This window comes from Bombyx mori, chromosome 4 (genome assembly GCF_030269925.1).
Source record: "Bombyx mori chromosome 4, ASM3026992v2".
In the NCBI taxonomy this organism is placed as follows: domain Eukaryota; kingdom Metazoa; phylum Arthropoda; class Insecta; order Lepidoptera; family Bombycidae; genus Bombyx; species Bombyx mori.
Window position 1 is genome coordinate 17,315,730 of NC_085110.1, and position 17,984 is coordinate 17,333,713.

Consider the following 17,984-nt stretch of genomic DNA (forward strand, 5'->3'; position numbering starts at 1 on the left):
TGATTTGGTGGAACGTACTCACGAGCTACTGTGTTTTGAGTAAATCACCAAAATTTCATCCTTTGCGTGGTCGGCGCCCTCATAGCTGCTCCACGCTACTATTTCTCTTTTTTCTGCCTAAATGAGTGAGCTGGGTCACATCAAAAACGTAAATACCGTTACTTACCTTGAGACGCGAGGTCTAATTCTCAATTGTATAGTACAACAGCTGCCCCACCCTTCAAACCCAAACTCATTACTGATTCACGACAGAAACAGACAGGATGGTTAGTACCTAATCGTGCGGGCTCACTAAGCGTCCTACCACCAACAATTGCGCAGATAATTTTTCAGGTTTATTTTTATTACATGACGCTATTCCGTCACCGTCAAAGTCGTTCGTGAGCATTTGTTTAGTACATATGAAAAAATGGCACCTTTCTGTCAGGATTCAAACAGTGGCATAAACGTATCGCTCAATATGTATCCACCGGGCGTCCCGTTCTCTAGATGAGGACAAATTTATTTCAAACGCTACCGATCAGTACTAAGGCTAGCGCCCGTACTCGTCGAGTAAATTTCGGTCATCGTTCTCGTCGAAGCCGTCGCTTGCGACAAAGCGCTCGGCGAGTAAATTAACAGAGACAGCCCACTGAGTTTATCGCTGGATCCTCTCATTGGGTCGCGTTTCCGTTCCGGTGGTAGATTCTACGAAGCACTGCTCTTGCTAGGTCCAGTGTTAGCAACACCTCCGGTTTGGGCCCCGAGAGCTCACCTACTAGTTAAGGTTACGCTGATATAGATTCTCTAGATCATCAGCTTATGTAAAAAAAAAAAAACATGTTGCCTAGTTATTAGTAGCCGTATTAGGACGTTACACAAGTACCCAATTTGTATTCCATAAAATAGCATTGATACATTATAATTTGCATTTTAACGTAACGCTGATATAGCCTCTCAATGCTAACAGCATAGGTAAGTAACAAAAAGTCTAGTAAAGTGAGGTCACAGTTCGGCGGCGCTCAAAAAGGCCACCATTAACCCCTTCCTGACACTACCCATTCGCCCATGTGCACTGGTGAATGTGGAAAAGTCCACAAAATACGAGAAATCCTGAGGGGATGATTGAACCCTGAGAGGACTGCTCGTATATTACGAGCAATCCTCGCACCCCGAAAAGATTATTCGCAAAAGATTCTTTTTTATTTAAAAACTTCGAAAATCCAGTAAAACAACCTTAAAACGAACAATATAATAATTTATTAATAAAAACGTAAAATATAACAACCGAATTAACAAATAATAAAGTTAAGTACATGTTAAAAAGATAACATCATTTAACACAATACACCTATTTAATCAATATCGACTCTCGTTATATACATATAAGGGTCATAATACGTTATATACAAATAAGGGTCACAATATATTGAGCGCAATTCAATAAACACTAAAGCGATCAATCATTATTAAGCACAACTGTGAAAGCGCGCAGCGGCTTTAAGCTTTAAGCGCGTGGAGTTGATGTTTGCTTCACACAGCCACAGTATGATCAGAACTACGGCCTGTCCTCAATGACGCAGATCTGTCTCTTTAAATTGAAAACATCCTTTTTTTTAAATTGAATTAATATTTGGCAAAGAGCAAAATTAAGGTTTCTTGCTGATTCCTCTATTTGTTGAAACTGCTTCATTCTGAATCGATAGTAAAACTATGACAATTAAAATAGCGCATGTGTAGACCTACTCAAATGAAAAACTTCTTTGATTTTATAATTACATATCTTAACCTAATGTTAACCAGATACATTATTATAGTACAATTTAACTGCAAGGAAAGGGGCAAGTCTAATCTATCAGTGGCCGCGTAAACTAGACGAGCCGGCTGAACGCAACGTGTGACGTCATTTGTGGTCGAAATGTATAACGGGTTTGTTTATTTATATACCGTCGCCGCTTCAGTCTTTTAGAGAAGAAGTGGAAGGCGCAGTGATATGCTTTCATATCTCAATTGTTTACCAGCTATTCAAAAGATTTGGAACTAAAGCGGCCGAAATGTCAGGATCGTGGTAATGAACCGTGCGTGTTTTGAGTACACCAGTACTTAAGATAAGCAGTTAGGGAGTTCAAAAATCTGAGATCGGGCAGGAATGAGAGCGGACAGGAGTTGATAAGTTTTTTTTTATTGCTTACATGGGTGGACGAGCTCATAGCCCACCTGGTGTTAAGTGGTTACTGGAGCCCATAGACATCTACGACGTAAATGCGCCACCCACCTTGAAATATAAGTTCTAAGGTCTCAAGTATAGTTACAACGGCTGCCCCGCCCTTCAAACCGAAACGCATTACTGCTTCACGGCAGAAATAGGTTGGGTGGTAGTACCTACCCGCGCGTACCGTATGTGGCTACTAACGAGGGGAGAAAGGGGAAGGAAGGAGATCGCATTTTTAATTTTTTACCCCTAAGTAAAAATGACTCGTACATTATTATTTAAAAAATAATCACACAATTCGAGAAACGCATTTTGTGTCAATTATTCTCTCCATCTATGTATCTTTTAAGCCAAAGTGGCGCGTTGCTTCTCAAACCGGCCGGCCATTATCTTCTGTTCGGACGTCAGAGTCTCGCCTCTGAACCTTTTGTATCTGAAATATAATTCACATTGATCTTGAAGCTATTCTAGAAAGTGAGAATCATTTTACGTTCGAATAACTACTGAGGTCCGTGGGCATCATAACGTGAATGACGCCTGCCATCTCGAGACACGAATTTGAAGTTTCAATAGATTGTACTATTCGACGTTTTGCCCTACGAAAGGAGCCGTGAATGCTTATACTACAAAAAATCAGATAGTATTAAAAAAAAAACTTTTTTTTTTATTGCTTGGTTGTGTGGACGAGCTCCAATTATATATGCATATACATATTATAAGCCTACAATTAATAATTGAGCAAATTGGAAATTAGTTTTTACAAAATTTAGTGTCTTCGTCGCGTAGCATGTGTTCACGATAAAAACTTACAAAAAAAAAACGTTTACATTAAAAAAATAAATGAAAATTATAATTGAATATGCAATTTCGAAAAGAGCACATCTCTGAAAATATAAAATGTTCAGGAAATGAAAAAAACTGATTGTTTTCTAAAGCAGTGTAAAATTTTAAATATTAACTTTTGAGATACATTTTAGTGTTAATTAGCAATTGAAAATTACTGGAATTATTATCTTAAGCGTCAGTATATATATTTTATTGGATATTTTATATTTATGAGATATGCCCTTTTCAAAATTGCATATTCAATTATATTTTGATGCATGTCAATTATTCCTGATCGACCTTCCTGCAATAAAGTCTTACAAAACTATTTTTGGCACATACTTTCTTTGGCTTGGTGAGTCAAATTCAAATTCAAATTCAAAATCATTTATTTCAACTTAGATGTCAGTATGACACACTTGTTGAATGTCAAAATACAAATAACAATGTTAACTCTACCACCGGTTCCAAAAAAAGCCACAGTCCTGAGAAGAACCGGCGAAACAAACTCAGCGGGCTTTTTTTTTTTTGTTTTTTCTCTAATATTTTCTTTTTTTTAATAAATAGAAATATTCACAATAAAAGAAAAAACAAGTCAAAAAAATACAATTAAAAAAATAATAATAAAAATGAAAAGGCCAGGAGCGAGCGCCTCATTCCCACGTAGTAACTACTGTAACTTTTACTACTACTACCACTACTTTTATGGCTAAATTGTCATTTTATTGTTTCCAATCGTTTCGATTGCTTTACATTTCTCGTGTTCAGAGATGACTGTTTCATAAAATTAGTTTTAGTTGTATACATGTAAAGATACTTTATTTCTTTATAGTACATTTGTACAGCGCTCTATAGCTCCTGTGTAATTATATAGATGGCGCTGTCGACAATGGTGACATGGTGGTTGTTAATGAAGGGCGAGAAACTCAGTGGGTCGCATTTCTGATCCGGCGGTGGATTCTGCGAAGCACGGCTCTTGCTGGGGTCAGTGTTAGCAACTCTCCGGTTGAGCCCCGTGAGCTCACCTACAAACGTTAGGGCGAAGCTGAAATAGCCTCTCAAGGCTATCAACATAGGTAGAAAAAAAAAAAAAAAATTAAGGTTTGACATCTGCCATGTTCGGGCATATTGTTATAAATTAAATTAAATAATTATTTTAGGGAATTGAGGGTGGTGGACTTTAAATGTCGACCTATAATGTGAATGTAATGTTTGTTACTGTTGTGTATGTTATTAAGTTGTAATTGTAAGTTATTAAAATAATAAAATCTTTGTTTTCACAGCAACGCCATATTTGTTTCAACTTACAATTCCTATTTATATATAATTCATAGTAAATTAAATAGAAAAGTTTTATATACATTTGTAGTGAACTCACATCATATCGTAGAACAGTAATTGTTCTCTCGACAGCGAAGGTTTGGTTTCCTCCAAAGCTCCATCGATGTCTTCTTGCTGCACCACCACGGACCCCAATGTCGTGTCGTCGTTGTGAGCCTGCAAAACGAACTATTAAGGTCTACCCACATTGGCCGTCTCGTGATCTCCAGCCAAGGATCAGTCTCCTCCAACAATGACAAATTCTCCAACGCACGCGAAATCCGTGACTACTGCTGATGTTGCATTAAAAGTATTCACGTTTTACTTGCCTTTCGCTCCACTGTGTTGCTTATTAAAAAAAAACAATGTTAATTTACCAAAACTTAGTAAATTATTGGTAAATTACGGATTCTGTGAACCCGCAATGTAAAACGAACAAAACTCGAGGGACACATCGAGTGTTTGTATTACATTGCGTTTTAAAAAAAAACATTTTTATAGTATAAAATGCTATCTCCTATATTGTGTTCAGGGACCACGCACCCGGCACCCAAGTCGTCCCATGACACGGTAAATGTTAAAACGGAATTGTATTCACCAATTGTTTCTCTAGTCTTGTCAGTTGCGCCGTGACCAGTAAGGACTTGAGATCGGCGGGAGTGTAGCCCTCGGTGCGCTCAGACAACTCTCGGAGGTCTACCTCTTGGTCTACGGTTAGATTCTTCGTCAATGTTTGGAGTACTTCGTGTCTGCCCCACTGGTGGAGAAAAAAACTTCAAATTTTATTTAAGGAAATATTATAGAATTTGTTTTTTAGTCGGTCATTTTAATGCGGTCAGGTTTTTTTTAAGTATCACTTAATAATAAATTAATTTTAGTTTTTATTTATTTGATTTTACCTAAAATATATTGAGGTCTTAATAAATAATGTTTCTAGTAAATTCTATCGTTAATTGTAGGATAGGAGGACCCCTATATCTTACACTACAAAGATGAAACATCAGGCCTTTATGGAGTAGGGTTCCTAATAAAAAATGAGGCTATCCGACAAAATAGAAGAAATCAAAGGAATCTCTGAGAGAATAACTGTGATGAACATAATTTCTTAATGACAAAATATTAGATAAATGGACTATTATACAAGCGTACTCACATGACATGATAACTTTTGAACTATCTTATGACTTTGATGTAAGATTTATCTTAATGAAAATATCCTATATTATGAGAAAACAATTAAAAAAATTTAGATTGACAAGGTTAATTTTCATGAAAAAATTAAAAAACAGAAAAAATGCAATAAAAAATTATTATTTTTATTTTATTAATATATGTTTTTATTATTTTGTGAAAAATATAGTGAATAAAATATATCATAATTTTTTTTTTTTTTTTTTTTTATTACTTAGATGGGGGACGAGCTCACAGCCCACCTGGTATTAAGTGGTTACTGGAGCCCATAGACATCTACAACGTAAATGCGCCACCCACTTTGAGATATAAGTTCTAAGGTCTCAGTATAGTTACAACGGCTACCCCACCCTTCAAACCGAAACGCATTACTGCTTCACGGCAGAAATAGGCGGGGTGGTGGTACCTACCCGTGCGGACTCACAAGAGGTCCTACCACCAGTGAATTGATTGTCAACATTGCTAGCTTTCAAATGATACCTCTTTTGTCTTCCTAAGACGTCTACATCAGTAGCAATGATCAAATCAATGCAGGCAGCTGCAAAGTAAAAAAAAACAAAATGGGTGCCATTCTAGTATGGAGGGGCCAAGAGAAAATTGGGACAGTGATTTGTCGATAAAAATCCCCATATTTTGCCCCCCTTAAGTCTCCGACACCGGTGTACGGACACATTGTATATTAACCATGAAGTCAGTGTTTTAAAATAGCCCCTCAACTCCAGAGCCCAGCCCACTTAAATAGAACCGTTTAACACTTACCCTATCGGGCAGTTCGCAGTAGATATGCTTCTGAAGTCTGCCGGCTCTCAGCAGCGCCGGGTCCACCAGGTCCGGCCTCGATGTGGCCGCTATAACGGGACCCCTGGCCCCGCCCTCGGCGCCGTCCATCCTCGCCAGCAGCTGGTTCACCACTCTGTCCGTCACCCCGGTCGAGTCGTGACCACGTCTGCCAATGTGACCAGAACTCTTTGACATACATACTAGTCACGTTTTATTTCTAGAATAAAATAAATAGTATTGGAAGACTTAGTCCTGAAAAACTATAAGACTGGACCGAATATAAGGACTAATTAAAAAAAATATATTAATGTGATATAACGGAGAGTCTGGTTCCATGGTGTATTTAAATTAAGAACTTCAACGTCGCTGACGTCACTATCTTCATCATTATCATTACCTTCCATAGTGACAGTAATTAAGATTCACGTTTCTAATGAATTCATTTATGAAATTTCAAGTGTACAACGACAACAGCAGAGAGCTCTACTCCGTTCGACTGCTTGAGTCTGAATGTTTTGTGCAGTTTTTTTCTCTTTCCTACCTATGCTGACATAGAGAGGTTATTTCAGCTTCTCCTTGACGTGTAGGTGAGCTCACGGGGCTCAAACCCGGCGAAGTTGCTAACACTGACCCTAGTAAGGACAATGCAGTGCAACGCGAACCACATAAGATCCGACGAGGAACTCAGTGGGCTGTGTCTGTGGGTTAATTTGCTCGCCGTGCCCTTCGTCGCAAGCGACGGGTTCGACGAGAACGATGACCGGTGGTTGAGGTACCTAAAAAGCACCGTTAGTGGATCGGGAGGATCCGACATGACGTGTCGGTTTTACTTCTGTCTGCATGATCGGGAATGTAGTTATCGTGTTAGGTGCGACAATAGTCACTCGTATTTATAAAGAAAGTGAGCGTAGCTTAGTCATGAATTCTCTCAAGCAGTTGTTGACATACGGAACATTAAGAAAACAGTTTAACTTTAACTATTTTTAGTTAACTAATTGGTGACGTTGTGCTGACATAATATATAAAAATAGATTGAATATCGTGTGTAAGGTAATCGATCCTGTTCATACTAGAGGGACTCGACAGGAAAACCACGAAAATTACATTTCAATCCCACTGCACCGCACGCAATGTAACGCGATTATATGATGCACATAGCTAAGGAGCTGATTTCACTTTTCATTGCGCACTCGCACACGAACTTTTTTTTTTTTATTGGTTGGGCGAGCTCACAGCCCCCACCTGGTTGTTAAGTGGTTACTGGAGCCCATAGACATGTACAACGTAAATGCGTTACTCACCTTGAGATATAAGGTCTAAGGTCTCAGTATAGTTACAACGGCTGCCCTACCCTTCAAACCGAAACGCATTACTGCTTCACGGCAGGAATAGGCAGGGTACCTACCCGTGCGGACTCACAAAAGATCCTACCACCAGTAAAAAATGCGAATAGTTAACAAATAAGTTATTAACTTAACAATCTTACTGTCCTTCATTAGTATGTTTTTCCCGTTCTTTATTTAATTTGTCACAGGATTTAGCAGGATACGATTTCATTACACCCTGTATGTGTGCGCGCAAAACTAAAGCAAAGAAGACACTTACAGTACAAACTTACTTGGGCGCGAGACTGTCGAATTCGTCGAAGAACAATATGCAAGGACGCTTCATGTCCGCTCTGAAATTCATCAAAATCTTTCTTGTGTAGATCTGTGATTTATTTCAAGATATTATTATTAAAAAAACACATACATATATACATATTTCTGTTATATGTGTAACGTTGTTGAGATTGGGATAAGTTAATTGATTCACTCCAACGATTTCATTTTTCACACTCGGAAAAATTTTCTATGCAGATTGATCAACAAGAATCAGGCAATTAGGTTTTTTTTTTTTATTGCTCAGATGGATGGACGAGCTCACAGTCCACCTGGTGTTAAGTGGTTACTGGAGCCCATAGACATCTACAACGTAAATTCGCCACCCATCTCGAGATATAAGTTCTAAGGTCTCAGTATAGTTACAACGGCTACCCCACCCTTCGAACCGAAACGCATTACTGCTTCACGGCGGAAATAGGCGGGGTATTGGTACCTACCCGTGCGGACTCCCAAGAGGTCCTACCACCCGTTAAAAACTTTCCTTTTAAGCACAGACACCGCTTTTAATTTTTATCGCCATTTTTTTATTTATAGGTATGGCGTTCCAACAATTGCCTTGCCTGATATTAGTTTGTAATATTATTACGTCACAAATCAGGTTCCACATATTTCTCTGGCCGTGTTTTTCGACGTCCGATACGACAAACTATTTTCATCAACAAAAATTGCATGAGGTGACATATGACACTGTCACACTGATAGATAATTTGGCAAAGGTTCCCACGATACATAAACCCTTACACATATACAGGGTGTTCTATAATTTCGTAATAAGGTAATTTGTAATAAGTTATCAAAATAGACCCGACTAGAACAACACTGGTAAATTTTATTAAGTAAATTTTACTGGTAATTCTTTCAAAGAAAGTTGTTTTTTAGTTAAAGTAATGCAAATAATTATATGGAATACTTCAGAATGAATAAACAATAAAAGGCTTAAATGCGTTTTCTGTTATACGTATATTAAAATATGAACCGATAAGATACCGTCCATGAGCGACGGTAACCACTCACCATCAGGTCGTCTGACTACAAGGCTATTAAAAAAAATACATTTAAAGCCTTTTTTCTCTTTTAAAATTAATATTAAAAATAAAACAGTAAACAGTATTAATAAACTACACAAAAATCAACTCTCTCTTTACTCAACGTCAGACTTGACTCTACTGAATGACAGTGAAGAAAAATCCTGTTTAAAAAAAGTTTTAAAGAATAAAGGATTTTCTTTACATGCATTTAAGATATTTTTTCAATTGGTGACGCACTTACTTGTCGAAGACATCCCGAACAGCCTTCTCGCTCTGCCCTATGTACTTGGAGAGAAGCTCTGGTCCTTTCACTGTTATCATGTGCATATTGTTGAGTCTGGCGAGACAGGACCCGATGTAGGACTTGCCGGTTCCGGGGGGACCGTACAGTAGGATCCCACAGGATTGTGACGGGAACAACGCTGGGTACTGTAATTTTTTATCTACTAGCTATGCTGATGGTCTTGGGAGGCTACTTCAGCTTCTCCTTGACATGTAGGTGATCTCATGGGGTTAAAACCAGAAGTGTTGTTAACACTGACCCTAGCAAGAGCCGCGCTTCGCAAATCTACCACCGAATCAGAAGCGCGACCCTCTGAGAAGATCTGGCGAGAAACTCAGGGGGCGGTATTGTAATGCCATAAACATCTATAAAGTAAATGCCGCCTCCACCTTGAGTTTTAAGGTCTCAGTATAGTTACAACGGCTGCCCCGCTCTTCAAACCGAAACGCATTACTGCTTCACGGCAGAAATAGGCAGTGTGCGGACTCACAAGACGTTCTACCACCAGTAAATTTTCAATTCAGCATCGTGTTTTAGTTAATAATTTAAAGTTGTCTGAAGTATTTTCTCTCACCATGACAGGCCAGAAGATACACTCCGTGAGTTCCCGCTTGACGTCCTCCAAGCCCCCCACCGGCCCCCATATGTCGAACGCGGTAGTTTTCTCCGTGTCCTTAGCAGTTTCCTCGACTAAACGAGGCTTCGCAATGTCTGGGTTCGCTTCTAAGAACAGCACAATTTGTATGTGTTTGAAGCTTATTCGACACGTGTATATACATTGTATATAACAAAAATAAAAATGTTTCTAAGCCACGATTTTTTTTCCGAAAAATCTAAACATCATTCTCCTAACCTTCTTCCAGTCACCTAGGATCGGCGCGACATGTTTTCTCTTTCCATACTCTTCTATCACATACCATTTATTACATATATCGTCTTTCACGCAATCCATCCATTTTTTATAGGTCCATCTCTTCCTCTATATCGTTCCACATTTATAGTTCTCTTACCAACCTCATTTTCATATCGTCTCATCACATCTCCCAAACGCGAACTTCTCAGCTTCTTTGTCACAGGTGCCACTTTACAACTTCCTCCAACATATGTATATCCGAAAGTTTCTACGACTTGCCTAATTCCGAAGAAAATACTAAAAAATCATGAAAGCTAGGCCATGTTACGATTTCCGAACTGTTAATTAATTACAACGTGTCGAAGGGTGAAATGATATTTGCTATAAGCGACATTTATTTTACTTTTTATTGCTTAGATGTTTGGACGAGCTCACAGTCCACCTGATGTTAAATGGTTGCTGGAGCCCATAGACATCTAGAATATAAATGCGCCACCCACCTTGAGATATAAGTTCTAAGGTCTCAGTATAGTTACAACGGCTACCCCATCCTTCAAACCGAAACGCATTACTGCTTCACGGCAGAAATAAGCGGGGTGGTGGTACCTACCCGTGCGGACTCACAACAGGTCCTACCACCACCAGTCAATACACGACATATTTTATTTTAGTAATTATGCTAAAAGTCCCTTTCATTTGGTATCAACATCAACAGTTCGATCAATTCGACAACAATCAACAAATTAAAGAGCGGACGGTTAGCGTGGCATGGACATGTGATGCGTAGAGAGGAGATGCATATGACTAAGAGATGTATGGAAATGGTAATGCAACGTAGAGAGGGGGAAGAGGTCGACCGAAGAAGACATGGATGGAGTGTGTGAATGACGATATGAGAGAGAGAGAGAGAGAGGAGTGAGTGTTGAGATGAAGGCTGATAGAAAATAATGGAAGAGAAAAATTAGCTGAGCCGACCCCACCTAGTGGGATAAGGTGGAGAAAAAGAAGAAGTTCGATGTTTTTAATTGAACTTCATTTAACTGTACTCCATTCAAATAGTTGAACTAGTATTTTTGTTACGATATTTTTCCAAATTTTAAACTTTAAATTACTCTCTTCTAAAGTCGCAAAAAATGTCGCTTAAACCAAATAGCCTTACACCCCTCAATATTATATTCATACATTTAATATAGATTTTTTTTTTCTGACATTGAAAATTAAATTAAAATATTTAATTTTAAAACTATGCACATAATGACTACATGGACAACGCAAAGGATTTTTCTGTTCCAGTTTTGTTCGTATTTCACGCAATACCGCATGACGAATCCGCGACCGATGATATCATAAATGCAGTTTTTACGTGAGCAAAAATAACCGAAGTCTCAACAAAAACACAGTTAATTATTTTTTTAACACGATTTAACATATTAATAATAATATTGTGGCGGGTAGCCATCACAGTACACAAGATATTTGACAGATGCCTGAATCTCGCTTACGACATTTTCAAGATAAGCTTGCATATACTGGGTATTAGGAGAACCGCTTTCGAAAACGAAAACAGACGATAGTACTAATGACACTTTTGATGATGGGACGGAAAAAAAATCGATCCTGATTTAAAAAAAAAAACATACTTTTAAAATGCTTTATTAGCATTACTTACACTCCATCATGTTAGTACAGCTAAATGAAACGACAGTTTCATAAAAAATACATTACTTTACTTTTTACAAAAAACCAGCAATGAAACACAAAAACACAAACAGCTGATGCTCGGGTCAACGAACGCCCGGGCGCGGCGCTGATACCGCGCTCCCCAAAATTTACAACTTTGTAGGTAGGTACAAAACTTTCGTTTTCGGAAACAGTCTCTTAACAACCAGTATACAAATTCCGAACAACAACATTCGGACCGTCGGTCTACCGAGCAAATCCCACCAGCTCGGTGGAAGATCTTCTCATTCGTTGTAAACCTCCACAATATAATTACACTTACTTTTCATCTTGACGGCTTTAAATATCTTCTTATTGAAGTGGTCGATGATGTCCCGCACTGTGCACGAGGCGGTGTCCATGGCCAACGTGATGACGTCATCGTCCGCTACCTCGAACTGCTGACGGATCTTCTCGTTCATCAAATGCTTGAACAGCTCCACTCTTTCATCCTGAAAATAAATTGTTTTGTGGTTCGAATGGGTGGACGAGCTCACAGCCCACCTGGTGTTAAGTGGTTACTGGAGCCCATAGACATTTACAACGTAAATGCGCTACCCACCTTGAAATATAAGTTCTAAGGTCTCAGTATAGTTACAACGGCTGCCCCGCCCTTCAAACCGAAACACATTAGGTACTGCTTCACGGCAGAAATAGGTAGGGCGTGGTACCTACCTGTGCGGACTCACAAAAGGTTATCACACCAGTAATCACAACGTCCAAACATTATTGCTTCGCGGCAGAAATAAGTAAAATTGTGATACCTTCCCGTGGGATTTCACAAGACGACCCATCGCCGCTAATTATTACCCACATTTTATTTTTACGGGTTTCATATTCATTGGAAGTGGAGCCTCATCTTATTTTTTAGAATTTGGAATTTTCACTGGTGGTAAGACATCTTGTGAGTCCGCGCGGGTAGGTAACCACCACCCTGCCTATTTCTGCCGTGAAGCAGTAATGCGTTTCGGTTTGAAGGGTGGGGCAGCCGTTGTAACTATACTTGAGACCTTTTAGAACTTATATCTCAAGGTGGGTGGCGCATTTACGCCGTGAATGTCTATGGGCACCAGTAACCATTTAATATCAGGTGGGCTGTGAGCTCGTCCACCCATTTAAGCAATAAAAAAAAACTGTTTGAAGGCGTCATTAGGCGTCATTACTATTATGAAAAAGGTAAAAAGTGTGACGTCATCATCATCGCCCCCATCCTATCCGTGAACACGTCGAACACAACATGTCGTCGTCTACTGTCTCACCTGTTCAACTTCAGGTATATCGAAGTGCGCCGTGAACAGCGGCTTCCCGTTGAACTGCCTGAGGACCGGGTGCAGGGACTTCATTGAGAGTGACGTCATCAGCACGCACACACCCGCGCACGTCTGCAGGAGGTGCTTGATGACCACGGCTAATCTAATAACGGAATAACATTGTACATAAGATGGTTTCTCCCCACGTTCTGAGATATGGACTATTTTTTTTATTGCCATATAGGCGGATGAGCATACGGCCCACCTGATGGTGAGTGGGTATCGTCACTCATGGACATCAGCAATGCTAAGGGCAGAGCTAAGCCGCTGCCTACCGTTTGATACCCTTCACAGGCCTCGTCTGAAGAAGGACATGTCACGGCGCTCGGGAAACACCGTGGAGGGGAGCTCATTCCAAAGCCGGATTGTACGTGGCAAAAAAATCTCTGGAAACGCACTATGGATGAACGCAGTGGCTCCAGGTAGTATGGATGAACTCTACTCCGATGGCGGGCGGTGCGATGGTAAAAATGAGATGATGGTATCATCTCAAACAATTCCTCCCCATGGAACATACGGTACAAAATTCAGAAGGAACCTAAGTCCTTCCGCAGACTCAGAGGTTCCAAACGATCCGTGAGAATAGGATGAACTAACATTTACCTCTGATAATACGCTATATCCTGGGGCGAAACTCCCTCCATATCGGGCGGTACCATGGAGTCCACGTCGTCGCAGATCAATACAGCCGGACTGTGCTCTTGGCACATGAGGATAGCTTTGCCCAGGATCTCCGGTATATCCTTACGGCCCCTGAGCGCCCTGCAGTGCAACGTATGAGACCAGACCGTCAGCTCCTTCTCGATTATGTGACACAACGATGTTTTACCCATACCACTGGACCCTGTCAACAAGTCGTCACATTCTAACACAAGCTCTTGCCTAGTTATTAATAAACAAGGTACAACTAAATTTTGTTTAAATTGTTTTTGAAGTGAAACTTCTATAGACGCGTTGAGAGTAAAATTTAACTCGCGACAGATTCGTTACGGCCAGAGAGAAAAGATACAATTTATGAAGAGCGAGAGTGAGAGAATAGAAAGAGCGTCTCGCGAACCACTCTACCGTGTAGAGAGAAAGTACAAAGCGAGCTAGGTCGTTTCTTGCCTTTGTAGGTAGACGAGCATACGGCCCACCTGATGGAAAGTGGTTACCGTCGCTCATGGACGTCAAAGTCATGAACGTCAATGCAATGCAGTCTTTTATACACAGCTTTCGCTATTACAAGAGATATTAATTTAGGGATGAAAAATGAAGAAAACCATAATACTAAACACCGCAAAAGAAGGTTCACTTCTTTCATGTGCACCAAGTTGTACGCGCACCATTTTTATTGATTTCAACAAGATAGTTAGGCCCGATATCCATAATATATCTCAACTTAAAAAAGACTTATCTCTTGTCGTTGATGGATTAATTGCATAATTTTCATATCAGAACGCATAATTAGAACCGAACTAGCTAGGAATTTAATTGAACTAGGAATTTAATGATTTTCATAATCATTATGAGCTTAGTTAAGAAAATTAGTGAAGTTACTTCATCTTGGAGAGGCTAAAAGAGATACACTGATAGCAGTATACCAATTTCTGCATACCAGTTTCTTCTGAAAATCAGTCCGATAGACTATTATCACGCAAACTCCTCTGACTCTGTGCCTGTGCTACGGATAATCGAGCTCTCTGGTACCAGAGTTCATTGCCATCAAAACGTGAATTGTCATTTTTGAAACAACAAGCTAAAGTCACGGATGTTGCCCGGCAAAAATAAGAATCTTACTGTCTAATGACGGTCCCACCCTTCAAAGCTTATAGCTTATACCTTACTGAGCTAGTATACCAGGTGTAAAACTATTAATTGACGTTAAAAAACTACACTTGCCCGTGATCAGAACGTTGCTTTTAATCTCTGATGCATTTTTAAACGTCGCCTCTCTATGTATTTCGAAATACAAATGCGAGAGAACTTTACTGATCAAAGTCTCTATTGATTTCAATGTCCTGCAATAGTTCTTGAAATCATACTCCATGCGGGAGGCGCTGCGTTTCGGCAGGACTAAATCCGTGTCGTTAAGGCACGTTGCCTTCGTAGTGAAATGCCTCAAACTCTCCGAATCCAAGAGGGTATATTTCAAACCGTCTGGTTTCAAATTGAACCGCAAATAACCATCGCTTATCTGACTATTCTGCTTAACTATGCCGTTATTTATTAAAAATCTTTTGCCTGAATGCGTGTTCTCTATGACGCATTTCTTGAATCTGTCTATAACATCGACTTCTGTTTGTTTTTCTTCTGTATACGTCACCAATTCAATGTGCACAGGTTGCTCTACCGTATCCCCGATTATGTTGAATATAATTCTCGTTCCATTCTCAATGTTGATAATGGCATTCAACGATTTCGGTATCAACACTGTCGGTATGTTTCTGTTGTACACTTCGCGGCTCAAGCTCCTGTATATGATACCGTCTATGGGCACAATTTCAACGCACAAATCGTTTATGGCGTTATTATTGTTCTCTTTATCGTCTTCATCAGTTTCGCTCAGAATCGAAGGAATAGAATTCATGGTCGATAATATAACAGTTAAATTTTTGAAGCATTCGTCTATTAAATCTTCATGTATGAAAACCGTGTAAGGATGTATCAAATTCTTTTTGCCGTCGCTGTCTATAGGTACCGAACGCAATACAAGCCTCTTTGGTGAGTTCAAATATGGACGAAGCATCTCTTCGTTTATTAAGCCTATATTTTTAAAAGGGCCATTGGGTTCGTTTGGCGCTGGAGGTTTTGTTTGGAAGCCTTGGTAGCTATTGAACGCGTTAACTTTAACGACTACGCGGCTCTGGTTCACTAGCAAGCCGGTCTGCTTCGGCGTGAAAACGATGGGCATCGATGAAAATATCCACACGACGCATTTTTGATGTGCCGCCACATATCGAAGCTGATCTAGTATTCGTAGCTGCAGTAATTCCGCATTGTGTTCCTGAATAATCAATCAATAAAAACATTAAGATATTCATTGTCAAGTCAATATTTTTTATATATATGTATTATAAATGTAAAAGTGTGTTTGTTTGTTGTCCTTCTTTCGAAGAGAAGCAAGGGATTGACATTAATTAAAAAAAAAAAATCATAGTATTAAGGCAAGGCAAGGCAAGAAAATGAAATATATAAAATGACAGACGTAATGCCTTGTAACATTGGACCAACATCACATTGACACATTTCCTTGACCATACGGCCGAAGCCTCGAGTAACAGCTAATATGCTTATAATTGTGAAGATGAGGATATTCATATCAAACTTTTCGAGCTCACACATAAACACTATAAATACATGGGAAAAAAATGACGTTCACTACTAATTATATTACAGATTCGTATTGCAGACGAGGCAAAAGCCCATCTAGTGTTGCGTGGTTAGTGAAGGCCATTGACATCAAAACGTGAATGCCGCCACGAATGCTTCAAAATTGTAAAGACACTTCCACCCTTCCAACTGTAACGCACAACTGCTTCATCATGGAAATGGGCAGGATGGTAGTACCAATCGATCAGTACGTACTTACACGCCTAACAACAAACAAAGTAATATGTTCACAAGAATTTTTTTACAGTAACATGCTGGCTGAATTATTTATCTACTAAATTATTCAATTTCTATTATTTGAAAATCTTTAAGATAGATACTTCACATTGAACAAACAAAAAAATATATAGCGAAAAAGTTTATCATTTATTTCTTTTTCATTGTTACTTCCACACCATCAAAACCTTAAAGATCTTACCAACAACTCCTGGTCATCAGGGCTGTCCGTATCTATATACAATTCATCCAGCACTCGCACATCACCGTATGGTGAGACAAACACATCAGCTCCCTCATCTAAGCCAATCAGTTGACTATGCACTGGATTGCAAGCTATTTGTCCTTCCGCAACACCACTGCTGTACACCACCCATAAAAACAGGTGCTTGTCTTTGTATAGAACTTGAAGGCACTGAGACTGTAAAAGATCTTTTTTTAATTCTCATGTCATAAATTTATAAGAAAATAAAAAAACAAAAACAGATTAGATTTGATTTTAGGGTACAGTATATAGGCTATATGACTCATCATTACACATTTTAAAAGGATCTACATTTGTAACTGTTCGCCAGTATGACTGTATTTATATATCTAATAAATGTTCTATTTGAATATTAAAACAATTTATTCTTTATTAAATCTAAATAATAGCATGTCTACAAACTACATAAAAAATTGAAATATTTTCAGAAAATCTTTTTTTTATAATTTTTAAACAGGGTTTATTTCTTAATGGGATCAATGACCATTTCACATATTATAATGCCAATTAAGCCAATGATAAACAAATTAATAACCTAAAAGTGAAATCTTTGTATTGATGCATTGTAATAAAATAAACCTCCTGTCTATCCAACATTTCATTATTTAAATTTTAATTGTTTTTCTTTACCTGTTCATTATTACTACTGTACTTTGGACTTATATATGCGAAGCAAGTTTTTTCGTGAGTAAACACTACTTTTAGTTTAGCACCTCCTAACATAATGAAATCAACATTCACTCTTTATTAATCTTATATTTCAATGCTCTTATGTGTAATTTGACATAATAATTTAATGTTTTTAAATTAACGATATAAATATTTAGGCAGTATCTTTGATAAATTTATGTAGGTCTAGACATAGATTATACACTTAATATAATTGAGAGGTCTAGACTTTACATGACAGACTTTTTGTTATCATAATCATTGACGTTCCAGCTTCAAAAAAAAATTCGATATCTTT

General features: G+C 38.7%; 1 protein-coding gene and 1 non-coding gene across 3 annotated transcripts; one reads left to right on the forward strand and one right to left on the reverse strand.

Annotated features, from left to right (window-relative positions):
* Positions 1–1,216: 1,216 nt before the first annotated feature.
* Positions 1,217–17,955, reverse strand: LOC101739781 (peroxisomal ATPase PEX1). Of its 2 annotated transcripts, XM_038010587.2 has the most exons (13): positions 17,648–17,955; positions 16,955–17,173; positions 15,046–16,150; positions 13,768–14,008; positions 13,114–13,267; positions 12,138–12,306; positions 9,857–10,005; positions 9,241–9,428; positions 7,926–7,985; positions 6,287–6,473; positions 4,935–5,093; positions 4,395–4,513; positions 1,217–2,624 (listed from the first exon to the last, which is right to left on the reverse strand). In XM_038010587.2, the coding sequence occupies exons 1-13, from the start codon at positions 17,738–17,740 to the stop codon at positions 2,537–2,539; spliced, it is 2,931 nt and encodes a 976-aa protein (XP_037866515.1). In that variant the 5' UTR covers positions 17,741–17,955; the 3' UTR covers positions 1,217–2,536. The 2 variants fall into 2 exon arrangements, with proteins under 2 accessions (XP_037866515.1, XP_037866516.1); XM_038010588.2 differs by lacking the exons at positions 1,217–2,624; positions 4,395–4,513; positions 4,935–5,093 and having other exon boundaries at positions 6,332–6,473; positions 7,913–7,985.
* On the forward strand, positions 1,923–2,042 carry Mir3368 (microRNA mir-3368). Its single transcript, NR_107646.1, has one exon. It is a non-coding gene; the product is annotated as a microRNA mir-3368 (primary transcript).
* Positions 17,956–17,984: the final 29 nt, after the last annotated feature.